Source organism: Danio aesculapii, chromosome 10 (genome assembly GCF_903798145.1).
Source record: "Danio aesculapii chromosome 10, fDanAes4.1, whole genome shotgun sequence".
Taxonomy (NCBI): domain Eukaryota; kingdom Metazoa; phylum Chordata; class Actinopteri; order Cypriniformes; family Danionidae; genus Danio; species Danio aesculapii.
The window spans coordinates 44479383-44493698 of record NC_079444.1 but is presented as its reverse complement, the minus strand read 5'-3'; the positions used below and the strand labels follow the sequence as shown (position 1 = coordinate 44493698).

At 36.0% G+C, this 14316-nt stretch overlaps 1 protein-coding gene across 1 annotated transcript in view; it reads right to left on the bottom strand.

Moving 5' to 3' along the window:
• Positions 1 to 292: 292 nt before the first annotated feature.
• The window catches only part of LOC130235867 (unconventional myosin-XVIIIb-like), a 109554-nt gene continuing 95530 nt past the window's right edge, over positions 293 to 14316 (bottom strand). The window contains exons 41-45 of the mRNA XM_056466379.1: positions 14245 to 14286; positions 8197 to 8340; positions 5086 to 5689; positions 2614 to 2918; positions 293 to 817 (exon numbers count right to left, since the gene is read on the bottom strand). Coding sequence (XP_056322354.1) covers positions 2622 to 2918; positions 5086 to 5689; positions 8197 to 8340; positions 14245 to 14286 — 1087 coding nt within the window. The 3' untranslated portion in view covers positions 293 to 817; positions 2614 to 2621. The remainder of the gene's footprint in view (positions 818 to 2613; positions 2919 to 5085; positions 5690 to 8196; positions 8341 to 14244; positions 14287 to 14316) is intronic.

Sequence of the window (14316 nt, the reverse complement as noted above, 5' to 3'; positions counted from 1 at the left end):
ATAGATATATATATATACATATATATATATATATATATATATAGAGAGAGAGAGAGAGAGAGATATAGATATATATATATATATATATATAGAGAGAGAGATATATATGTATATGTGTATGTATTAATGTATATATTACATCTAAATAAAAGTATTTTTTTCAAATATATGAATGAATGAATGTATTTGTGTGTATATATACATATACACAGCATGCAAACTTATAATTTAGGTGCAATTAATTGTAATTAACTTATCCCCAGCAATCAAAACTCTCCCACAAATGCTGTAGTTCAGCTTAACTCAAAGCTTTACTATGTCAGTAAATGCATGTTAAAACTTCCCGATAAATCTGTGTGTTCAGTATCTTCAGATCCTGCTTCGAAGACAAAATGCAAACATTTTATTTTAATGACTTGCTTCCAGAAAGAAGGCCAGGCTCAATTATCTCCGACATGCTCTGCTTTGTAAAAGTGCAGTGTTTGAGTGTATTTCTTCTCTCCGCTGAAAGGTCAGAAGCAAATAGCACTGATTCTGCTCGACATTTTTATTTACATCTGTTGGGTTCAACAAATCTGCAGTGACTGCTGAGAGGGAAAGCAAGCGCTCGCCGTTCAGGATGCATCTCTCTAACCTGAAGCACCCGCGGCTCTCAGAGCGCCCGGAATAAAGGCCACGTTTACTGCGAGGGTTTGAGGAGTTAAATATGTTGGCTTTAACATGTTTATTTGTGTACAAACAGCGCTCAAAGTAAATTCTCAGTGTATTTGTGCTTCCAGTTAAACACAATCCTGGATGATTCTCCACATCTTCAGCTCTGTGGGAAGAAAAGTAAAATAAGAAGTGGGTAAATAATTCACATTCATTTCTTTTTGTATAATGATTTCCTTTTTTAACTTATGGTTCTTTGTTTTCATTCATTCAGCTTTCTGGTATATTTGTTTATTTATTTTATATATCTATATATATATATATATATATATATATATATATATATATATATATATATATATATATATATATATATATATTTAGAGATATCCAAAACCCATATATATATATATATATATATATTTAGAGATATCCAAAACCCTCACATGATTGGAAATCGAGCCCGATCACACGGTGTCAGACTCAATCGGAATTGGATGTTACCTCCCTGTTACGTACCTCTAGGCTTAAAGCCTAGTTTGTTAGATTGTATTTCTTTCTCACTACAATCGATTGCTCTAGAGTTCGTTTTAACTGAGCCAAGACCACCTCAGACAGATTGTTTTTGAGCGGATCCGAGCGTGACTGCGGGTTCACATATAACCAAACCAACTAAACTAAGAGGGCAAAACAAACAGGAGTTCCAAAACAAACGTCCAGGTGTGAAAGCACCTTCAAAGTGCTTCACAAGCATAAGCCGATATTAAAAAGGTGGAGTACTGAAATATAGAAACTGATACAGTTAAAGTCAGAATTATTAGTATTTTTTTCCCCGAATTTCTGTTTAAACGAGAGATATTGTTACACACATTTCTAATCATAATAGTTTTAATAACTCATCTCTAATAACTGATTTATTTTCTCTTTGCCATGATGACAGTAAATAATATTGACTAGATATTCTTCAAGACACTTCTATACAGCTTACACTGACATTTAAAAGCTTAACTAGGGTAATTAGGGTAAAGTTAGGGTAATTAGCCAAGTCATTATGCAACAGTAATATTGCTGAAGGGAAGTAATAATATTGACCTTAAAATTAGTTTTAAACAATTAAAAACTGCTTTTATTCCAGCTGAAATAAAACAAATAATATAATGTATAATGTTTTACTTTTTCTAAGCTTTAGTTTAAGTAACAATTCTCACTAGTAACTAGTGGCGTATTTCCTGCATATTATTAAGATACTGGCTGTTTATTAGTACTAATGTTCATATTGAAGATGATCTTATTATATGTTCTTATTATTGCACACCTACAAATTAGGAGTTTATTAAAGGCAATTGATGGTTTGTTAATAGTGAGGATTGTACCTTTAAATTACAGTGTGAGCAATTTGATCTTTTTCTGAAATTAGACAAATTAGATTTTGATTGGAAATTCACTTTATATACAGTTAGGCAGAATTATTAGCCCCCCCTGTATAAATTTTCCCCCAATTTCTGTTTAACAAAGAGCAGACTTCTTCAACACATTTCTAATCATAATAGTTTAATAACTCATCTCTAATAACTGATTTATTTTCTCTTTGTCATGATGACAGTAAATAATATTAGACTAGATATTCTTCAAGACACTTCTATACAGCTTAAAGTCACATTTAAAGGCTTCACTAGGTTAATTAGGTTAACTAGGCAGGTTAGGGTAATTAGGCAAGTCATTGCTAATAATATTGACCTTAAAATGGCTTTAAAACAATTGAAAACTGCTTTTATTCTAGCTGAAATAAAACTAATAAGACTTTCTCCAGAAGAACAAATATTAGAGGAAATACTGTGAACATTTCCTGAATCTGTTCAACATCATTTGGGAAATATTTGAAAGAGAAAGAATATGTATATGCAAATACAAAACAAATATACTAAGAACAAAAACATACTCAACAAATAATAGTGACCTCACCGAGTCTGCTAGTCGACTTCTGCTTTCTTAAGATATTTCTTCATGACGGAGTTGACGTCCTCGCTGCCCTCGGCCTCCAGTCTCTCTCCCTGTGGCCCACGGCGCTTCTGAGACCCCCCCGAGCTGGAGGAGTCGGAGTCGGACTCTCTGCGGGACGCTCTGGACACCGGCAGCTCCCCGAAGTGCACACTGAGGGCTCGTCTCTGACCTGAACGGCCGCTGCTGGATGCCAGACTGCTGGTGGATTGAGCTCGTCTGATGGCCGGCAGAATATCTGAGCTGGAGTCTCCAACGTCTGCTCTCTCCTGAGGGGGATCAATAATGGAGAAACATCTCATAATCATGATTATTTTGGTCAATACTGTAATTATGATTATTTGGTACAATACAATAATCACAATTAAAAATGATTATTAGTGGGCCATATGACCAAAACATGTGCGTGTATACACTCACTGGCCACTTTATTAGGTACACCTGTCCAACTGCTGGTTAACGCAAATTTCTAATCAGCCAATCACATGGCAGCAGCTCAATGCATTTAGGCATGTAGACATGGTCAAGACGATCTGCTGCAGTTCAGACTGAGCATCAGAATGGGGAAGAAAGGGGATTTAAGTGACTTTGAAAGTGGCATGGTGCCGGTGCCAGACTGGCTGGTCTGAGTATTTCAGAAACTGCTGATCTACTGGGATTTTCACGCACAACCATCTCTAGGGTTTACAGAGAATGGTCCGACAAAGAGGAAATCTCCAGTGAGCGGCAGTTCTGTGGGCGCAAATGCCTTGTTGATGCCAGAGGTCAGAGGAGAATGGCCAGACTGGTTCCAGCTGATAGAAAGGCAACAGTAACTCAAATAAGCACTCGTTACAACCGAGGTCTGCAGAAGAGCATCTCTGAACACACAACACGTCCAACCTTGAGGCGGATGGGCTACAGCAGCAGAAGACCACACCGGGTGCCGCTCCTGTCAGCTAAGAACAGGAAACTGAGGCTACAATTCACACAGGCTCACCAAAACTGGACAATAGAAGATTGGAGAAACGTTGCCTGGTCTGATGAGTCTCCATTTCTGCTGCCACATTCGGATGCTCGGCTCACAATTTGGCATCAACAACATGAAAGCATGGATCCATCCTGCCTTGTATCAGCGGTTCAGGCTGCTGGTGGTGGTGTAATGGTGTGGGAGAGATTTTTTGGCACACTTTGGGTTCATTAGTACCAATTGAGCATGGTGTCAACACCACAGCCTACCTGAGTATTGTTGCTGACCATGTCCATCCCTTTATGAGCACAGTGTCTCCATCTTCTGATGGCTACTTCCAGCAGGATAACGCACCATGTCATAAAGCGTGAATCATCTCAGACTGGTTTCTTGAACATGACAATGAGTTCACTGTACTCAAATGGCCTCCACAGTCACCAGAGCTCAATCCAATAGAGCACCTTTGGGATGTGGTGGAACTGGAGATTGGCATCATGGATGTGCAGCCGACAAATCTGCAGCAACTGTGTGATGCTATCATGTCAATCTGGAGCAAAATCTCTGAGGAATATTTCCAGTAGCTTGTTGAATCTAATCCATGGAGGATTAAGGTAGTTCTGAGGGCAAAAAGGGGGGTCTAACCCGGTACTAGTAAGGTGTACCTAATAAACCGGTGAGTGTATATACAGTTGAAGTCAGAATTATTAGCCCTCCTAAACAGAAATAAGATTTTCTCAACACATTTCTAATCATAATAGCTTTAATAACTCATCTCTAATAACTGATTTATTTTCTCTTTGTCATGATGACAGTAAATAATATTAGACTAGATATTCTTCAAGACACTAGTATTCAGCTTAAAGTGACATTTAAAGGCTTAACTAGGTTAACTAGGCAAGTCATTGTATAACGATGTATATTGAAAACAATTATTGCTTAAAGGGGGCTAATAATATTGACCCTAAAATGGGTTTAAAACAATTAAAAACTGCTTTTATTCTAGCCGAAATAAAACAAATCAGACTTTCTCCAGAAGAAAAAATATTAGAGGAAATACTGTGAAAAATTCCTGAATCTGTTCAACATCATTTGGGAAATAATTGAAAAAGTACAAAAACAATTCACATGAGGGCGAATCATTACGACTTCAACCGTTTATATACACGTACACATTTTTTAGATTTCCCAAGTGACATAGTGGGCAGCAGGAATATAGCGCGCTGTCACTTTAAGAGCCATTTTACAGTTTTGAGTTTAGACAAAATGTAATTGTTTTGCTAATGTATTTGTGTTTGAATAATTGTTTTGAAGTGCATTCTGTGATTTAACTGATGCAATAATGAGCACCTTGTGTAAAGCTGCTTTGAAACATGGATTATTATGAAAAGAGCTGTACAAATAAACTTGAATTGAATTAGAATAGTTGTATTAAAGTGTATTCTGTTCAAAACAAATGAATCAAAGTTTAATTAATAGCACTGCCCTACCTGAGTGTTAGCCAGGAGTCTGCGGTTCTGGAAAACTAGCGGTTCTGCTCCTAAATGTGACTCTCCGGATTCAGCAACCAATCCGCCTAGCAGACGCCGGCGCACAGGCTGATATCCAATAGTAGGCAAGGGTTTTGGGTTACTCTCCTCCTCTTCTTCTGGGATAGCAAGCGTTGAGATCTGCCGTCGGGAGCTTGTGTTGGATGTCAGAGAGTCGCAGGAGCCGAATCGGTTCATTTTCCCCATCACAGTAGCAGTGGTTGGAGTTACTGTTGCTTTTTCTTCTGGAAGCGAGCGGAGACTGGAGGCTCTAGGGAGTTGTGGACTGGGAGGTTTGAGTATCCCGGGTCGAGGCAGATCTTCTAAACCTTCTTCAGCTTCTAGAGAGAGAGCGGAGGCTCTGCGGCGTAGAGTTGAAGCTCCTGTGGTTTGGTAGATGGGCAGAGAAACAGTGCTGCCTTCACCCACATCTGAGCCTCGTTCCCAGCCGACGCGTTTCTTCCTCAGACCCTCCAGGAGCTCGGAGAGAGCCGTGGATGAAGACGCTCTCCCGAGACCTCCAGAACTTTCCTTCACATCTTCATCCAGGTCCTGAGTGCAAGATCTGCCATTGGGAAAACCAAAATCGCAATCCATTTACAGCTGAATTTACAAAATTTGGGGTAAATTGTCTCTTTAATACTATTTTTTTAAGTTACAGTCTCAAGTTGACTATGTTTCCATTCTAAGATGCTAGTAAGATTTAAGTGCAAAACTGAAAGAGGACATAAAACAGTGAATAAAGCAGCGTTTGCAGTCAATGAGAAACGAAGAGCACAAAATCATCACTTCTTGCTAAACTTGCACAAATAATCATCAGAGACGTGTAGTCGAGGGCATTGGGATTTGTCACTCTGATGTTTTTTCTCCTCTAATAAAGGAGTTGTTCCTCAGAAGACGAAGACGAAATGCAACAAAACGTGACGAAATGCGACGAAACGTGACGAAATTAGACAAAACGTAACGAAACTTGATGAAATGCAACAAAACGCGACGAAACGTGACCAAATGAGACAAAACGCGGCAAAACGTGACAAAATGAGACAAAACGCGACAAAACGTGACGAAATTAGACAAAACGTGATGAAATGTGACGAAACGTGACAAAATGAGACAAAACGCGACAAAACGTGACGAAATTAGACAAAACGTGATGAAATGTGACGAAACGTGACAAAATGAGACAAAACGCGACAAAACGTGACGAAATTAGACAAAACGTGATGAAATGTGACGAAACGTGACAAAATGAGACAAAACGCAACGAAACGTGACAAAATGAGACAAAACGCGACAAAACGTGACGAAATTAAGACAAAACGTGATGAAATGTGACGAAACGTGACAAAATGAGACAAAACGCAACGAAACGTGACAAAATGAGACAAAACGCGACGAAATGTGATGAAACGTGACAAAATGAGATAAAACGCGACGAAACATGATGAAATGCAACAAAATGTGACAAAATGTGACAAAATGAGACAAAACACGACAAAACGTGACGAAATGCAGCAAAACGCGATGAAACGCGACAAAATGCAACAAAACGCGATGAAACGTGATGAAATGCAAGAAAACGTGACGAAATGAGACGAAACGTGACAAAATGAGACAAAATGAGTCGAAATGTGACGAAATGCAGCAAAACGCGATGAAACGTGATAAAATGCAACAAAACGTGACGAAATGAGACAAAACGTGACGAAATGTGACAAAACGTGATGAAATGTGACGAAGCGTGACAAAATGAAACAAAACACAATGAAAATTGACAAAATGTGACAAAATGTGACGAAATGAGACAAAACGTGATGAAATGAGACAGAATGCGATGAAATGTGACAAAATACAACGAAACGCAACGAAATGAGACAAAACGTGATGAAATGAGACAGAATGCGATGAAATGTGACAAAATACAACGAAACGCAACGAAATGAGACAAAACGCGACGAAACATGATAAAATGCAGCGAAACGCAATGAAACACGACGAAATAAGACAAAGCCCGATGAAACGTGACAAAATGCGACATAACGTGCCGTAACGCAATGAAATGAGACAAAATGTGACAAAATACGCCAAAACGTGCCGAGACGTAACGAAATGAGTCCAAACGGGACAAAACGTGACAAAATGCGCCAAAACGTGAGGAAATGAGACAAAACACGACGAAATGCGATGAAACGTGACAAAATGAGACAAAACACAATGAACTTAGTTGTTTTTGGAGGCGTGAGACAGGAGCACAGACAGACGCTCAAGACAGTTCTGGAGGGAATAATAACAGAAGAATAATACTGAAGCACTGTGATGACGGACTGATGGAGGGCTGAGGCCTTTTACAATCAGCACAACATTTCAGATCTGCAACAATGGAAAGCTGGAAACCAACATTAATAACACAAAGACCCTCACACGCATTTACATCTGTCAGATCATCTGATCAGCAGAAACTACAGCACTGAAGTGCACTGATGAAGCACAGCTGCAAACTTTAGTTTCTGCACATTTCTGCTTTATCCTACTCTGATTTTTATGTGCATTGTGTAAACTGCCATTTCCATTAAGCTTTTTAATGTGATATTCCAAAATGCATGAAAATAGGTGGATAGAAACACAGCTATTGTCATTCCTTCAGTATTTCTCCTTTTGTGTGTGCCAAAAGTCAATCATTCGTTCATTCATTCATTCATTTTCCTTTCCCTAGTCCCTTATTTATCAGGGGTCGCCACAGCTGGAATGAAATGTCAACTATTCCAGCATATGTTTTACACCTTCTAGCTGCAACCCAGTACTGGGAAACACCCATACACACTCATTCTCACACACACACACACACACACACACACACACTCATACATTATGGCCAATTTAGTTAAATTCCCCTATAGTGCTCAAACCAGCGACCTTCTTGCTGTGAGGCCACAGTGCTAACCACTGAGCCACCCAAAAGTCAATCAGTAATACAATATTGCAGAATGTGCTCCTGACTCTTGCACACTTTTTAATGTGTGTGCTAATAATCCTGACTGACTGAAGAACACTCGATTGGCTGATGTGCTGTACCTGAAACTGTAGGTGCTCATGGTGTCGGTGACAGACTGGCGTCCGGAGCTGCTTCCGGGTCCTCGTGGCACACCGACCCAATGACGGATCCCTTCACCAACATCTTCAGTGCCCACACTGGAGCCCACGCTGGACATGGAGTCGCTGAAAATCCAACCCAGAGTCATGGTAAAAATACACATCATGCTTCACAACCAGAGCTGGGTAGTAATGGATTATATGCAATCAGGATTACGTAATCAGTACTTGTAAATAGAGTAACTATTCCTAATCAGACTACAGTTACTTTTTGATGGATAACAGGATTACATATAGATTACTTTATTACAGTACATATTATTTACACAATGGCAGTATATAATCAAAATGGACAGATTCTCCTCATTTTTATTTTCTAAATGTAACTCAAAAGTATTCCGATAGCATTACCATAAACATGTTATTCAAGATATTACCTATTGACTGCAAACTTATACTTGTAATTTGTAATCAGTAACAGATTACATTTCATAAGCAATCAGTCAAGTCAATAAAATCCTGTATCAGTGCACACACGACCACATGAATATGACGCTGCGTGAGTCCTGAGAGGATTTTTCTCTGCCGTAGCGCCCCCATTGGGGGTCATTTCAGCTCTGATATCCTCATCTCTACCCAGCAGGCCATGTGTGTGTGTGTTCAGTGAGCTGTGAGTTCATTAGTCTTGAGAGCGCTGTCATTATCAGGGAAGCAACGCACTGATCCACAGCCTGTTTACAGACTTACTAACGCTGTTTGCCTGAGATCCCAAAACATAAGCTTGCTTCCAAGAGCCGGTGAGCCTGAAGGGAGCATAGTGTACACTACAAATGCCTTCAAAATTGCACTCCCATGAAGCACTGCCAGTGATACAAATTAAAAATGAAACTATTTATTTATAGTTATTGGTGGTGTATTTAATGAAACAGCATAATAACTGTACAGGTGAAGGCAAAATTATCAGCCTGTGACATATATATCCTGAATTTTAAGCCCTCTGTATGTCCCCAATTTCTGTTTAATAGAAATAAGATTTTTTTTTTCAGCACATTTCTAAACATAATAGTTTTAATAACTCATTACTTTTATCTTTGCCATGATGACAGCACAAAATATTTAACTAGATATTCTTTAGGATACTAGTATTCAGCTTAAAGTGCCATTTAAAGGCTTAACTAAGTTCATTAGGCAAGTCACTGAACAACAGTGGTTGGTCTATAATAATATTGACCTTAGCAGTTTTTATTACCTTTTAATTCCAGAAAACTAAAAGTAATACAACTTTCTACAGAAGAAAAATGTCCTCCATTTTGTTAAAACGCACTTAGGAAATATTTGAAAAAACAATAAATTTTCATTGGAGGGCGAATGAGTTTATTCTTTAAATGTACTTATATACAAAAATATTCCAATATTTTGAGAGTAAATTGAGACTTGGTTTGTGGTGCTTTACAAAAGCAGTCTGATTACATTACCATAAATGTGTAATCTAAGATTTTATATGACGAACAACTCATTTTTTTATCATGTAATCAAATAAGAGCAAAAGTAATCTAAATGTAATCCAAACGTAGTCAGATTACATTACTATAAATGTGTAATCTAAAATATTGTATTATGAACAACTAATTTTTATCGTGTAATCAAATGAGAGTTAGCTTAAAAGTAATCTAAATGTAATCCCAAAGTAGTCTGATTACATTAACATAAATGTGTCGTCCAAGATATTATATTACTGACTAAAAATAATAACGTGTAATTAAAGAAGAGTTAGCACAAAAGTAATATAAATGTAGTCCAAAAGTAGTCAGATTACATTACCATAAATTTGTAATCTAAGATATTTTATTATGAACAACTAATTTTTATCATGTAATCAAATAAGTTAGCACAAAAGTAATTTAAATGTAATCCAAATGTAGTCAGATTACATTAAAAAACGTGTAATCTAAGATATATTATCAACTACAATTTTTTATCATGTAATCAGATAAGAGTTACAGTAGCACAAAAGTAATCTAAATGTAATCCAAAAGTAGTCAGATTACATTAAGATAAATGTGTAATCGAAGATATTATATTACTGATTAAAAATGCTACAGTGTAATCAAATAAGGGTTAGCGCAAAAGTAATCTAAATTTAATTTAAATGTAGTCAGATTACATTAACATGAATGTGTAATTTAATATATTATGTTACTGATTAAAATGGTAATATGTAATCAAATGAGAGTTAGCCCAAAAGTAATTTAAATGTAATCCAAAAGTAGTCAGATTACATTAAGATAAATGTGCAATCCAAATTATTATATTACTAACTAAAATGTTACCGTGTAATCAGATAAGAGTTACAGTAGCACAAAAGTAATCTAAATGTAATCCAAAAGTAGTCAGATTACATTAAGATAAATGTGTAATCTAATATATTATATTACTGATTAAAAATGCTACAGTGTAATCAAATAAGGGTTAGTGCAAAAGTAATCTAAATGTAATCCCAAAATAGTCAGATTACATTACCATAAATGTGTAATCTATGATATTATATTACGAAACAACTCATTTTTATCATGTAACCAAATAAGAGTTAGCACAAAAGTAATCTAAATTTAATCCAAATGTAGTTAGATTTCATTAACATGAATGTGTAATCTAAGATATTATGTTACTGATTAAAATGGTAATATGTAATCAACTGAGAGTTAGCCCAAAAGTAATTTAAATGTAATCCAAAAGTAGTCAGATTACATTAAGATAAATGTGTAATCTAAGATATATTACTAATTAAAAATGCTACAGTGTAATCAAATAAGGGTTAGGGAAAAAGTAATCTAAATGTAATCCCAAAATAGTCAGATTACATTACCATAAATGTGTAATCTATGATATTATATTACGAAACAACTCATTTTTATCATGTAACCAAATAAGAGTTAGCGCAAAAGTAATCTAAATTTAATCCAAATGTAGTCAGATTACATTAACATGAATGTGTAATCTAATATATTATGTTACTGATTAAAATGGTAATATGTAATCAACTGAGAGTTAGCCCAAAAGTAATCTAAAAGTAATCCAAAAGTAGTCAGATTACATTAAGATAAATGTGCAATCCAAAATATTATATTACTAACTAAAATGTTATTGTGTAATCAGATAAGAGTTACAGTAGCACAAAAGTAATCTAAATCTAATCCAAAAGTAGTCAGATTACATTAAGATAAATGTGTAATCTAAGATATTATATTACTGATTGAAATGTTACTGTGTAATCAAATAAAAGTAAGCACAAAAGTAATCTAAATGTAATCCAAAAGTAGTCAGACTACATTACCATACATGTGTAATCTAAGATATTATATTACTGACTAAAATGTTATCATTTAATCACATAAGAGTTAGCTCAAATGTAATCTAAATGTAATCTAAAAGTAGCAACTTTTTTGGTGCAATGCATCAATGCAAATGAGCCATATTTAAGTTGCACAACTCTTGTAATGCTTTAAAGTGATGCAGTGCTCATTCAGCATCATAACAGAGCTATAGCATGCTATAGCCTCAAAAACTGCAGCAGCTCTTACTGAAACACATGAATAAGGCGACAGAAACATGCTAATGGGCTGCATTCGACACAGGCTCTGCTACTGTAATTATTCTCACCTCATTCACACACACACGCACGCACGCGCACACACACACACACACACACACACACACACACACATTTAAGAGCGCTTCATTTTCTACTTCACATTGGCAGAGGAGAGACGCGGGGGGTCCAGGACAAACACACATGCATTATTCACAAGACAAAACACATCACAGCTGGCATACTTCGCAAAGGAGAGCTCTCGCATTTAACAAAGCAGAAGTGTGTGTGTGTGTGTGTTTGTGTTCAACATGTGGTCTGTATTCATTCAGACACCAAAATCAAGAGCGTCAGGCCATCCGGCCACACTTTAGAGCATGTTAGCCTCGGCCAACAGCAGAAAACACACTTCACTTGCTTTTATATGCACAGAAACAGCAGAACATTCCTTCAGTTCACTGCTGATGTTAATGTGTGTTATGCGGATACAGCTGGACAATACAATGAATGTATTTGCAATGCCTGGAAATAAAATTAATTGCTGTAATGTTTTATTTTAGTCTGTAAAATTGTATTGTCATTAAAATAAACCATGTGTTGCCGTATGTGAATTTCTTTTAAAATATCAAATTAATTAATTAATATCATGAAAATATTTATTAAAGGTTTAGCATTATCTCTAAAATGTAGATATGATTTTCATTCATTTTCTTTTCGGCTCAGTCCTTTTGTTAATCTGGGGTTGCCACCGTGGAATGAACCGCCAACTATTCCAGCATATTTTTTACACAGCGGATGCCCTTCCAGCTGCAACCCAGTACTGGGAAACACCCATACACTCTCATTCTATATATAATATTATAATATAATAATAATAATAATAACACTAATTCATTCATTTTTCTTTGGCTTAGTCCCTTTATTCATCAGGGGAAACACCCATACACATTCATTCACACTCACACACAATCAACTTAGTTCATCAAATTCCGCTTATCAATAGCGCATGTGTTTGGACTGTGGGGAAGAGCGGAGCACCTGGAGGAAACCCACGCCAACACAGGGAGAACATGCAAACTCCACACAGAAACACCAACTGACCCAGCCGGGACTCAAAGCAGTGACCTTCTTGCTGTGAAGCCACAGTGCTAACCACTGAGTCACAGTGTCGCCATAATAATATAATATAATATAAAAAAATAATAATATAATTATTAATATAATAAAAAATCCATAAAAACTAATTATTCATCGCGTAATTTGTTAAATGTGACAAGATTAACATATTATTTTAAATACTTTTCAGTGAATATGGGTAGTGGTTTTAATTAAATTGTTATAAATGTTTTTATAATTATTTTTTTGTTTTTTTTTACCTTTATTATGATATAGGACAGTAGAGATTTCAGACAGGAAAGCATTGGGAGCAGAGAGAGGGGAAGGATAGCACGTATAGTATAGTAGTATAGTAATATAGTATATATATATATATATGTCAGCGCACAGTACTACTAGGCTATTGGCGTCAACAAATGGTTATTTTAAATAAATAATAATAATATAAATTATAAATAATAATAAAAAAATTTATTTTAAATAAAAAAGTACAAAAAGTAATTATGAATTTTTTTGAAGTTTTAGCATTATATATTTTTGGATATTAAAATATAAAATATTTGTTGAGAAAACAATAACAAGTTTTAATTAAGAATTAATTAATTATCAAAATAAAAATAATAATTATTTAAAAATTATGCTAATAACTAATTCATTTTTATTTGTCATTACGATATTATTGTAATAGCATTAATAGCAAATTAATGAAGTAGCTTTGATTCTTTTTGTTACATTGCAAAATGTGTTTTTAAATAAATAAAAAGCAGATAATATAAACATATTTATAATAATAGGATAGAAATACTAATAAATAAATAAAAAATGATCTAATTTAAAAATAGAAGTTTGAAATAATGAGGTGCAGTGGGTAGCACAATCACCTCACAGCAAGAAGGTTGTTGATTCGAGTCCCGGCTGTGTCAGTTGACTTTTCTGTGTGGAGTTTGCATGTTCTCCCCGTGTTCGTGTGGGTTTCCTCCGGGTGCTCCGGTATCCCCCACAAGTCTAAAAACATGTAGTATAGGTGAATTGGGTGAGCTAAATTGGTTGTCCAGTAATTGGTTGCGGCTGGAGGGGCATCCGCTGCGTAAAAAACATTTGCTGGATAAGTTGGCGGCTCGTTCCATTGAGGCAACCCCAGATTAATAAAAGGACTAAGCTGAAAAGAAAATGAATGAATGCATGAATAAATGAAATAATCAATACATTCAGAGAAATATTTTTTCAGTATTGCCCATTCCAACATGCATCCAGAGCTCCAGCCTGAAGCTGCATTCATCTGAGTGCTGATTGGCTTAAACACAACACAATGAAGAAGTGCTTACAGATCTCTCTTTCTGGAGAACGACTCCACCGCCGTCTGCACACTGAGAAAACAGCGACGCGTCACTCACACA